We start from the raw sequence: 12,592 nt of genomic DNA, 5'->3' as shown, positions 1-12,592 counted from the left end.
ATGGTCTTGCTTATTCAAGTGGTATTAACTCAGTTGGGTGACAGTGTTGTTTAGTACAGAGAATTGGGGTTTTGGTTGTTTTGGGGATTTTCTTCCTCCTGACAAGACCCCTGCTCTCACATAGGCTTGATTTCTGCACGCAAGTATCAAATACACGTACCGATGGGGTATTTTTACAAGCACTTAGCCATCAAGCTCTGAGCTGGCGACGTGGAAAGATTTGATTTGTGTGTACAGAAGAGAAATGTGTGTGTGCAGATGCCTGTTGGAATTGCCTTCAGTGCATTTGGAAATTTGATACTTAATTTCAAAATAGTACCAATAAATATGTTGATTCAAATGAGGAAAGTGAGCTTTTTCTCTTTCAGAGAGACTTATTTAAAATTCAGGAAGTCAAACTGCTGAGGAGTTAGCGCTAGGATTTATAAAACAGCATTGAAAGTGAAGCTTAATTAACATTTCACTACCCTTTCAATTGCACTAAATACGTGTCTGGTTTATCACCCACCTAAATATGTTAGTTTGTATTTGAAGAATGCTTATGACAGTGAGCCTTCAGGAGAAAGCTCAGCTTTTTCCTATAATCTCATTATAGCATTTATATATTTTATTTGCTTGCTTTGACCTTGGATGATTTAGAGAGAATATTCAATGTATATATCATGTATTTCTGGGAATCAGTACTTGAGGTTGTTTTCCTTTTACTGTTAATGTATCTTTAGCTAGAATTTAATGTTTTGTGGTGTTTTTTGGTCGAAACAATGTAGTGATGGCACACCCTATATTAGTAAGTTGGCTGTTGATGGATGAGCACGCACAGCATGGCAGTACGCACGAAAGCAGGTCGTCCCGGGGAAGGATGCTGCTCTGCGTTCGTTAGGATGAGTAAAGAAGTAGCAGCTGCTTTTCTTTCTCTCCCTGAAGAACACGGCGATAACAGAAATGGGATATTTAAAACAGCAGCATAGATTAATGGGGCAGTAATAAAACAAATGAGATCCATTAGCTAAATCACTGCTTGAAAAGTAGATTCCATGATAAGTGCCCTTCAGTGCCTCATGTGGGAAAAAATTGTTACAGCACTTGTAACCTCATCCATGGTGCTGGATTTTGAACTGTTGTGACAATCCTAAGTGATAGGATCTTAAAATAATTTAGATGAAGGTAAACTTCATTTGCACTTAGTGCTTGGTAGAAAATTTGTGTGATTATATCCAAATGTGAAGACAAGTTCTTTTCTTTCAAACCCAGTCAGAATGCTTTTGCGTGCTCTCAAAATCTTTCATCAAAAAACAAAGCCCTTTTTTGTTCTGTTAATCCTGTAAGGTGATCATGAGAACTTGGAAATCCTTATTTTACTGCTGGAGCACCAGTGCTTTGGGGACTAATGTTCAAACAGACTTTGAACTGGAATAGGTGGCTTTAGCAAGATCTCCTGCTTTTTAATTGTTGATTTTATATTTGATTAATGATGAAACGTGTGCATTGCACTTAAAATGCTACATGTCTCTGTATGCTCTCTGCTTTTTAGACCAGATTGTTTTCTGGAGCATTTAATAAAAAAAGAAAATACACTTAATTTCTTAGATTTACAGAGTATGTTGCCTGTAAGGAGAAGAATGTTTGGGGCTTAGAGGTAAAATGTGTACACAAATCAAATAATCAAAGCCAAAGATATTCATTTGAAAGTGCTCTTTCATTGATCTGCAGGAGATAGATGGGTCTAGGACTCTGAATTGACACATTTTGCTTCCCTTTTTCCCTCCAGAAATACATGGCTGTATCATGGTGGGGTTTAATTTTTTAAATTTTTTTTTCTTTTCCAGTATAATTTTGTTAAATCCAATCTTAGACTGTAAGCAACGAGCAACACATTTCGCATAAGACGCACAGGGGTGCAGAGCGAGAGGGGGGCCTGGGCGCCCCGAGCGCCTCCTCCCCTGCGCGGGCGGCTGCATCCCGTCCGGCGGTGGGAGAGGAGGGCCGGGAGGCGGCTGTTGCTATCGCTCTGATGTCAGGCGCTCTCGCTAACGTGTGGTTGGTTATTCTGCATTTCAGATCGCTGCCGGTAGCGGAGCACAAAGGGAACGGCGAGACTCCCGCATCTTTCAGCGAGAAGAAAGGAGTCGGCGGAGCAGACTAATACGGACTTGTGTCGGGTGGCCTTGCCCTACAAAGGCTGCCTTTAAAAGAGAAACGCAGTGTTATTTAATGAGCTGTGAGATGAGGTGCTGCTGCTAACGCTCAGATCCCAGGATTCATCGGCTATTCATTGTGCTTAATGTACATGTTTCTGCACCGTGCATTTAGGAGATCCCAGAGAAGAATCCAAAACGGCTGCGGGGGAAAGACCACCAAACATGCCTACAGAAACACTACCGACAGGTAGCATGGTGAAGCCGGTCAGCCCTGCCGTCACTTTTACGTCCGCCGTTCCTCTCCGCATCCTGAACAAAGGACCCGACTATTTTCGCAGGCAGGCGGAGCCTAATCCAAAAAGACTGAGCGCGGTGGAGAGGCTAGAAGCCGACAAGGCAAAATATGTCAAGAGCCAGGAGGTCATCAACGCCAAGCAGGAGCCTGTGAAGCCGGCGGTGCTGGCGAAGCCGCCGGTCTGTCCTGCGGCCAAGCGAGCGCTGGGGAGCCCCACCTTGAAAGTCTTCAGCAACAACACGAAGACTGAGAGCGGTGTCCAGAGAGAAAATCTGAAACTCGAGATTTTGAAGAACATCATTAACAGCTCCGAAGGCTCCAGCTCGGGTTCAGGGTATAAGCACGGTCCCCGAAACTGGCCGCCCCACAGAGCCGATTCGACGGAGCTGAACCGACACTCGTTCGCTGAATCTTTGAAGGTTTACCCCACGCAGGGCCGTAGCAGCCCACAGGAGAGCAGCTCCAACGTCAGCAGAAGGCTCCTAGATCAGTCGGCAGAGACTTTCTTGCATGTCTCTCACAGCTCCTCAGACATTAGGAAAGTAACTAGCGCAAAGCCCTTAAAAGCAATACCCTGCAGTAGTTCAGCCCCACCTCTGCCTCCAAAGCCCAAAATCGCTGCCATCGCCACCTTGAAATCCCCAGAGATTGAGGCAGTCGAGTCCGGATGTGGAGTTAGTAGAAGACCCTCCCTACAGCGATCAAAATCAGACTTAAGCGACAGATACTTTCGTGTTGATGCAGATGTTGAGCGATTCTTTAACTACTGCGGACTGGATCCTGAAGAGCTTGAAAACCTCGGGATGGAAAACTTTGCAAGGGCTAACTCTGATATTATATCCCTCAACTTTCGCAGTGCAAGCATGATTAGCTCAGACTGTGAACAGTCTCAGGACAGCAACAGTGACCTTAGAAACGATGACAGTGCCAATGACCGTGTGCCATACGGCATTTCTGCCATTGAAAGGAATGCCAGAATCATCAAGTGGTTATATAGCATCAAGCAAGCTAGAGAGTCACAGAAAGTGTCCCATGTGTGAGAGAAAATCCACCATAGAAAAAGCAAGGACTGTATCTTTGTCTGTGAATATTCAGTTGTGAAGGGTTGTGAAGTCTACTTGAAGTCTTGTACACTTCTCAAATCTCTTTGTGTTGCTTGTTGTGCAATGTTTCCAAGTTGCATGCCTGTCAACATGTGAGCTGACCTGGCTTCCACTTGAACAATAACTAACTACAAAGCCTGGCTGAGCATACACATTATCTGCCAAAAGTTTAAGACAAGAATCTAATTAGGGCTTCAGTATAATCAAAGTGTTTACATGGAAAGGTTATATGACTTCTTTGGTATTTATGTGGTTCCTTGTGGATTTTGTATGTCACTTTTTGTCTTAATACAGATATTGTCAACTGACGTTACTAGCTTCTAAGTTGAAACAGAATCCCTTTGGGGGGAAGAAAAGCAAAACTGGCCAAAATAAGAGGTTTAGGCATACGACGATAGGCAGAGCAGCCTTATCTCTTGTAGAAAGTGCATTATTGGCACATGTAAAACTGTTTCTAAAAGGCAAAGAATGTTATGTTCTTAAATTATGTATCATTGTTAAACTATATATCCCTACTTGTAGTAAGGGACTGTTCAGTAAAGGTTTCTTTTTTCTAGGTAAGCTCCCTCAATTTTACAGCAGAAGTAGTCTAGTGAATCTGCTTGACCTCTCATAAACTAAATGAGTCTTGCATTTGGGTTGGAATAAGCATTTTAATGATCTTGTGTTACCCTGTTGGAAAAGCTTAAAGAAGGTTGGAGTCAACAGATGGAAACGTCATAGGTGCGGGATTTTGCAGGTTTGGTTTTTACTCAAAGATTCCTGGTCTTAAACTTTTGACAGGAATGATTAGATCCTATAGCTGATATTGAATGCCTTTATTAGTCAAACACATCATGACTACAAACTCCATGCTGTCTTTTAATTTTTTTTGTAGACCTATTTGAACAGTTAACGAACAAAAATGGAAACACACAGCCATATCAATATAGCGCCTCCTATTCAGAAGTAAATACACTCAGTAGCTGAACTATATCTGAAAAATTGTGATTATGTTGTCTTGCATATGTTATATCTAAGGCTGTGAAAGTTTGTTACAGCTGTAGGAAAGTGTAGAAACATGACAGTATGTAGCTTTTCTTTTTTTTTTTTTTTGTTTTTTTTCCTCCTTATGATGGTTAGTGCTGCAGGTCAATCTGTTACAAATCTTTTGACAATCTGTGTCTTCCCAGTGGTTTAATTAACTGTCATTTCAACTGACAGTGGTGGTGTGGTAGCGGAGAAGTTGAAAGTACAGTGGTCTGCTTCATTATTATTGTATACATGCTTTGAAGTAAATTGCAGCACTACCTTATACTTCATCAGCTAATAGGAAACTTTTTTATTGTGTAAATGCTGTAAGACTTTGTATATACTTCAGTTGTTACGAAATCTTTAAAAGGAAGAGTGTTATGCTAATAAATAGCTCCTGGTGCAGGTATGGTAGGTTTTTTGTTCTTTTTTTTAACCCCTCCCATTCTTAAAACTATATCGGGAACTCAATTGCAGTGTGTTTTAGTGCTGTAGAAGGTCTTGGTTAAATAATAGTTCCAGTAAAAGGTTTCTTTTACTAAAGTGCTTTTCAGAATATAATTTTTTATAAAGTAACTATAGCAGCATGATCTGTCTGAAGAACTAGAAGAGATTTTCAAGACTCCTAAAATAGCTTGCTTCTTCCTTACCTAGCAATGTTACTGTTCCCGTTTATAGCATCTGTTCATAATGAATCACCACAGTCTTCTGAATTATTCTTCAGTAGTGCTTATTTATATATTTGAATATTAAAGATGTTTTACAAAGTCGGGTTCTATCTTTTCTCTAAGAAGCCTGTAGCCCAACTTCTTACCGATAGCCACAGTTAATGCAGGTGAGCCTAGAAGCAGAGCCACGCAGTCATTTGTTGCCTATGGAATTATCCTACATCGAGTTTTATATCATTGTTTTCCAGATGATTGTTCATGGGGGGAAAAAAAGCACACAGTCAGTTTCAGGAGGCTACTCTATGGTTTTTACAGTTGGCTTCACAACCTAAGACTTACAACATTCCCAGTTCGGTCAAAAAAATGAGGAGCTATGTATTTCAGCTACAGGCACATTTGTGACATTTTAAGCTCCATGGGTTTCAGTTGGCATTGACATCACATTGGTTTTTCAAGCATATTTTTCCAATAGTAAGTTCTACTCAGTTCAGTGACTATTTTGCCAAGGAAAATAATGCTTAAGGGATTAAAGCCAAGTGTAATGCAGCTGTACAGCAATGAAATAAAGAAGTTAAAACCGAAATAAAAATGCACTCACATTGTTCTCTCTCAAGTGTTTTAAGAATGATGATAAACATGCTATCTCAACTGTTGTCAGCCAAAAACAGTAATAAAGAAGCCTTTATAACTAGAAAATGGATTCAAGCATATGCTAGTATTCTGAACTTGTTTCCCAAGGTTTGTCAGGAAGCCGTAGGCTCTTGAGAAATCAAATTTGTTTCCTTTTAATGCCACAAGGGGTTTAGGCTTGTGAGCTGTCTGCAAGAGAGCATTTCCTCACCTGAGATCTTAAGCAGCACCTTTGACACAGCACAGGCTCTGACTTCGCTATCCCCGCTTCTTACAACGTGCACATGAATAAGATTTTACAGGACCCAGACCTTCACAGTCAACTGAACTTGCAGCTCTGGTGAGGTTGCAGTAATGGAAATCACAAGATCGCAAAATGTCCACAAGGCGTTGAACAAGCAGATAACAATTGCCTTCATTTGCCACTTTATTACAGTTTATGCAGATACGATTTATTTATTTGCAGTCTTGCTATTACCTGTATGTTTGCATAAAAGCCACATCATTGGTGTCAGATCTGGTTTTGTTTTCAAATGGGAATAACCATTTTGCCTTTGCAGACATGTCGAGAAGGTCCGTCGTTAGTCTCTGCCTTAGGAGATTCCTGAGTGCTGAACGCTGAATTTGCAGAGAGTTGTAACCAACTCAAACACCTCATCAGGGACCCGTTCTGGTCTTGTTCCTGCTGCCTGCAGCCAGCGTTTACTCAGGTGCAAAGCGCACAGCAAGCGCCCGTGGTTAAACAACTGCTGTTGTTGCAGCAGCAGCAGCTCTTGAGGGAGATGCAAGCCTGTGGCATCCTGCGGAAGCCAGTACCGAGCCCAGCGCTGGCAGCTCTGGCCCCAGAAGTGAAGGAGAACGCAGTATGTTTGCAGTAGTTAGTGTAAATTCACACTTAGCACACACACACATGCAAAAGAAGCCGCCACAGAGGTTTATGGTGGTTCTGTTGTTTTGACTTGCCAGGGAGGGGAAGGAAGAGGAAAATGATGTGACAAAGTACACTTTGCAATCCATGTACAGCTTTGCGCAGAGATAAACCATTTCTCTGAGTGAAAGAGATGGGCAGAATATTAAAATTGCTCTTTTTATCACTTTGCATTATATAGTAACAATGTTGTGAAAGTTGAGAGATACAGGATCTGTGCTACAAATGTACATTCGACAAATACAAGTACTGAAATTTTCTTTTCTATGAATTCTGTTTCTGCAAGGGAGAGTGCTGTGCTGCGAGCGTATGCGCCATCTGAGTGACCGAGGGCTTTTGAAGGGTAAACACAGAATGATGATGCTTTTGGCAGAAATTCAGAAATCAAAAGACACGCTCAGACAACAGAGCCGATCAGTATTGCTGACTTATCTCTTTTTACAGCGGTTTATCCACCCGTGGAGGCCATACGCACTTGATTCCAGTCATTCAATGAAAAACAAAGTGCTTAATGGAGCTCTGCAGTACAGAGCTGAATAATTTCGGTCTGCGGGAGAACAGGAAAGGAGCTAAACCTTAAAAACAGTCTTCACGATGCCTATTGATTATGGGATGATAATGTTTAGTACGTTATATTCAGAGCTTACTTGTTCATAAGAAACTTTTTATTAAGCAGAGTAGTCAAACCAATAAATCTGGGAGGTGCCAGTTTTCCAAGGCTATAAAACTCATGTTTTATGTGATTAATGGTGCCACACCAGTAGCTGAGCACATTAGGCTTAGAATATAAGAGCATCTGGAGCTTTGTTCCCATGAACAGCAAGGGTCCATTGCCTATTTTGGCAATGAATATAAATGCAGATATAGCGTAAGATCCCTTTGTGCTGTAGAAGAGAATAAATTGGTCAAGGTGTTTTGTCCTGAATTGTAATATAACTCTATATTAAAATCCTTGTTACCAAGGCTTAGATGTTCACTGATATTCTGAATTCATCTGACATTCCTTGCTGTCAGCAGAAAGACTCCAATAATCTGCCCTTTGAAATACATCACCCATAGCTTAATGGGAAAGGCCATTAAAATTGTCTGTTCAGTGTGAAGACTTTTATCTCCTGATGATGGCATCTGTTAAGTGAAGCTCTAAATAAGCAAATTTCAATCAGAAGTATTAACCCGTGAACACCTTTTATTTTTCTCCCTGGAAGCCCAAGTGGTGATCGATAGCTTTGTCCTAGCATTTGTTACAGTCAGTATGTTGTTGCTAAAATACTTGGATGTTGTCCATTTGGGGCACAGTGCAATAACGTGGAGACACCTACACCACACCATCTGTCTTGCCCTGGTAGGTATGAACAGCCTTCAAGCATATTCTATATTTGATCACTTAAGAATTTGGTTGTGGCTGCCCATCAAAACTCAGTAATAATGTGGTGACTTTTTTTTTAGTTTTCATAAAAAACAATCAATTATATAACAAAAACTGTAGTCTCTTAAATGTCATTCTTCTAAATTTAAAGTAATTTTCATGATGGTCTTATGACAAGAGTAAGAGAGTGCTAGTATCTGTGCTATTATTGTTTCCAGCTTTTGGCAGTGCAAGTCTTCTCCACCTTCTTGGTGTCTTGCCTCTTCTGAGTTTTCCCACCTTCCATTCTTCCTTTCTGCACATTCCTTCCTTGTCTTGTCTGGCGTTTTCATCTTCTCTTCTCTGAAATGTATGACTAAGGTCATCATCTTCTCCTTGCTTAGCCTCTTCTTAAGCAGCCTCATCCTTCAGTTATGTTAATGCCCCTGCAAAGCAGCTTTCCCACAGCTCGTCCTGTCTTTTACAACCCCCATGTTCATGGCAGCCTGTTTCCAAGAGAGTAACTCTGTGGCTGCAGTGGAGCCGCCATGTCCTGAGCAGATAGTGGTCTATTTAACAGATTGGTTTTTTAATTTGCCAGTGTGCCATGCTATTTGCAGGCAAGATGAAATGGCAAGAGGTGGTTCTTCAGGAAGATGCAGTGATTGAAAACACTCATGAAGAACAGGATGCCAAATATATCTTGAAATATCCACCTTGTGGTCCAAAATTCCCTGTATTTCTTTCTCTGCGGCATCTCGCTCAATACATACCTCTGCTACTTCTTTAGCTCTATACAGAGTGCTGGCTTGAGGACTGTGGTGTGCAAAGGTGGCACAATTTGCAGTGAAGAGAGTGATACAGGCCTGCTATCCAAGCAAGAGTTACCATTTCGCCTTCTGCCATTTGGTATCATGGTACCTGTGTGCCTTACACCTGTGGCATCCAGACCACTTGCACTGCCTGCTCAGTTCCCAGGCAGCCGGCCGAAGAGTACTGCCTAAAAAGACTATTGTAAAACAAGAGGACAGTGAAAGGTCCAGGAGAGACAAGGTCTGTCCTCACCTGGCTGTTGCGGGAGACTTCCAGCTACGGTAAGAGAAGAGCAGGTATGCAAGCTAAAATCCCCAGGCTGCCATCTCATGCAGACCTGGGGCTGAGGGTCTGGCACCTCAAGCCTGTGTACGGGAAAAGGGTATCTGTGTGTTCATAGGGGAGAGGGGATAAATTACTGTATGAAAGCAGAAGGCACATGGTGAAGCGTGCCACTGCTTCAATAAATACCTGCTATTCATATTTTACAAAATGAAGAAGGGAAAAAAAAGAACAGGGCTCAAATTTGGAGAACAGCTGTGTATGCAAATGCTTTCAGATGAGATGCGGAGGTGGGGAGATAGTTTTGCTTTTTAAGAAATGAAGCTTTTAAAAGATCTTTTAATAAATGACCTGCTTTTCAAGTATATTAATCTTTTATGAAGTCAGTCTTGCCATTCTGAACTGTAAAAGCTTTGCTACTCAGCACAGAGCATTCAGAAATGTACTGACAGTGATTTGGAATGGCTTAAGGAGTAGGATAAAAGGGTGCTTAGCTGAACATGAACTTTATTTTACTAAAGTTTTGGGGGACGGTGGTTTTGTTCTTTATTTTAAATAGAATGGGGGGACAGCAGAAAATTAATATAGTCTTATTCATTAATGTTGGCCTGTAAATAAGACTTGGAAGCACAGGTTCAGTTAATGTGTCTGCACGAAAATTACAGTATTAGGTTTTGGCAAAGGCTTGATTTTCTTTATCCATGCTTTGCATATCCTAGAGCATATCGACTTACACGTATCTGGCACCAAACTCACTCATCCCATCTGAAAATGCTTTCTGTGAGCTTATGGGTTTGAGTCCATCTGCTGAATTTTCTTTTGCATTGAAGGACTCTGAACAAAGAGCTGTCGATGCTTTTCCCATGGTTTTGTTTCTAGCATGTTTGACAAACGAGGCCTTTCAAACTCTCTCCTACAGACCGAGTAAAAACAGGAGCTTTATATCAGTATACACTCCGATATCGAATTCAGGAGGTAGAGACCAGGCAAGAAGTCATATTGTAAAATGACTTTTTTTGCTGTTGTTTCCTAATGAAATTGCAGGGTTGGGGTTATTTTCCCCTGAAATGCCACGCGGTGAAACAGAGCCAAAGAAACTAATAAAACCTTACAGGGTCTCCCCACAGAGGCATGAGGAAGCTTTAAAACATGGCTGGGTGCTTCATCTGGGAAGGCCATGAAAAAACTGAGACCCAAATTCTGGCCCCATTGAAGTCAATGAGAATTTTAACACTGATTTTAAGTGGGGTGGGCAGGATTTCACCCATTGTCAGAGCTTAATATTTTGCCCTATTTGGGGGTGGGGCTTTTTCCCTGTTGTATATCTCGTGCATTCATTTTCTACTGCTTCCTCATTTATTCTTCTGTCTCCCCAAGTAGCACAAGGGGGAAATCCCTCCAGGCACCACAGGTAGAAGCCCTGGGAGCAGTGAAACCTCCTGCAGGTGTTGAGAGATCCCTCCTTGCTTTCAGACAGACCCACCACAGCATGGCTGGAGCACCCGCTGTTTGCAGCTGTATTTGCCTAGGCTGTCAGCCTGCCTTGGTTCAGAGGGTAAAAAGCCAGCATTTTCTCTGACCTTATTTATCATCCTGGCTTGCAGGTTCATCCCATGGTAGCCAAAATGGTGTCTAGTAAAATTAGTCACCCAAAGAGGCTGTTTCAGACCCTTGTTACCTAGCTGAGATGGGTGCCAGAGGACACAGCCCTGGTCTAAACACAAGGAAGCAGCCGCAAGGTCTCATCCTTTGGCGTGGAAGGAGAAACCACCGTGAGTCTAGCTAGGTGTGTTGAAATTCCCCATCTACAGCTCCTGCTGCTCACTGGGCCAAGAAATTTGTCCCCGTACTGTATTCCTCCGCAGTGGCACCATTCAGGCCCCTGATGAGGACCATCTGGGCCACCAGACAGTCTCCTAGAAGATGCTGCCCACACATGCGGCTGCATGTGTTTCACCTAGCCTATCACTAATTTTTCAATTACTTTTGCTGTGTTTACCCCCAGAAGAATTGTATAATATTCTGCACTGAACTATCTTAATGAAAAATATTTTTTCTACGGAATGTAGATCTGTGAGATGAGGCAAAGAAGAGGTTTGGTGAAGCACAAAATGCTAGTACTGCTATGAGGAGAAGGTCAGGACCTACCTGCCCAGCACAGGTTGTGTCTCTTTACACATAGGTAGCATGTGTTATAGTATGTTCTCTGAATTTTTACTGGACTGCTAATGACAAGCTTATGGAAAAACTGGGAACTAATGAGCCATCATGAATATTTGTATCAAGCCTCAGGGTGCCCCTTTCACTCATCTCTAAACACCAATGAGGTGTTTCAGGAGCAATGTACAACTGGTTCTATTTTAAAAGAAACTCACCCTACCACAAACCACATTTAAGTAAGAAACTGCAAAGTAGTCAGCTGTGATATCAAAAATCTTTATGGGAGGTTATTTATTCAAGGCATAATTTCTGAAATGCTCAGGGCAGCTCCTTGGAGGTCACCATTGAAAGACGTAGGCTTCTACTGTGGTTGTCCTACTTCCAGCTCTGCTATGGAAGAGGGAGCAAGGGGAGGACTTCAGGGCCCTGTCCTGGCAAATCCCTCACCACGGGCAGGGCACTCCTGCGCTGTCGGGTCCTGGGGATGTGTCTGATTTAATACACAAATGCAGTTGTGGTGTGGAATTAGAGATTTTTCTAATGGGCTTGTTCCCACGCAAGTACCACACAGAGCTGATGCTCAGGGACACGCCGGGTTTTCTGGGGGCTGCTGAGTGAACAGATGTGTAACGCCGTGAAATTGTGGAATGTGTTGAAAGCGTATGGAAAGGGGTTTCCTGACCACATGTTTTGTTGAATAAAAAATGGCATTTCACATGGTTGAAATCATGTCAGAGCACTGGGATCCAGTAGATCCTGGGCAAAAGTCAGTGGTCCAACTGGCTGACTGAAGGAGAGAGCCTGTGTGACTTAAGGAGCAATGAAGTCCTGCAACTGCATCAGCTCTTTCTGGGATACAGCCCGACGTGCCAGGGAAGGCTGGGTACACTGGAAGGAGGGACTAACTCTATAAAGCTATGCTACCAGCCAAGTCTAGGCAATGTATTATATTTTTAATTCAGCATTTTTTAAGAATAATTTATAGCCTCATATTTATACACAGGAAATCTAATCCATTGGCTTAATGTGTTTGGGAGTGGCAGCAGTTTGGTTTACTTGTTTAATATTATTTTAAGCCAGAGAAATAGTTCAATATGAACACCTGGCACCTATTGACAGCCAGCGCTTTTTTCCCTGTGCCAGGTGATAGCAGGTCATGTAAATAAAAATATGGGGTTGTTAGCTGGGTTATGCATAAGCTGAACCTCTTCAGAAAAAA

The 12,592-nt window shown here is 42.1% G+C and overlaps 1 protein-coding gene across 1 annotated transcript; it reads left to right on the top strand.

The window, feature by feature from the left end:
* Positions 1-2,360: 2,360 nt before the first annotated feature.
* FAM110B (family with sequence similarity 110 member B) lies at positions 2,361-3,473 on the top strand (the record flags this gene model as incomplete). The annotated part of the gene is made up of 1 exon (XM_082314974.1): positions 2,361-3,473. The coding sequence occupies one exon, from the start codon at positions 2,361-2,363 to the stop codon at positions 3,471-3,473; it is 1,113 nt and encodes a 370-aa protein (XP_082171100.1).
* Between the last annotated feature and the right edge of the window lie 9,119 nt (positions 3,474-12,592).

The sequence above is a fragment of the Platalea leucorodia genome (assembly GCF_965183815.1).
Source record: "Platalea leucorodia genome assembly, chromosome: 1".
Taxonomy (NCBI): domain Eukaryota; kingdom Metazoa; phylum Chordata; class Aves; order Pelecaniformes; family Threskiornithidae; genus Platalea; species Platalea leucorodia.
The sequence above is the reverse complement of the archived record's forward strand: the minus strand, read 5'-3'. Positions and strand labels throughout refer to the sequence as shown.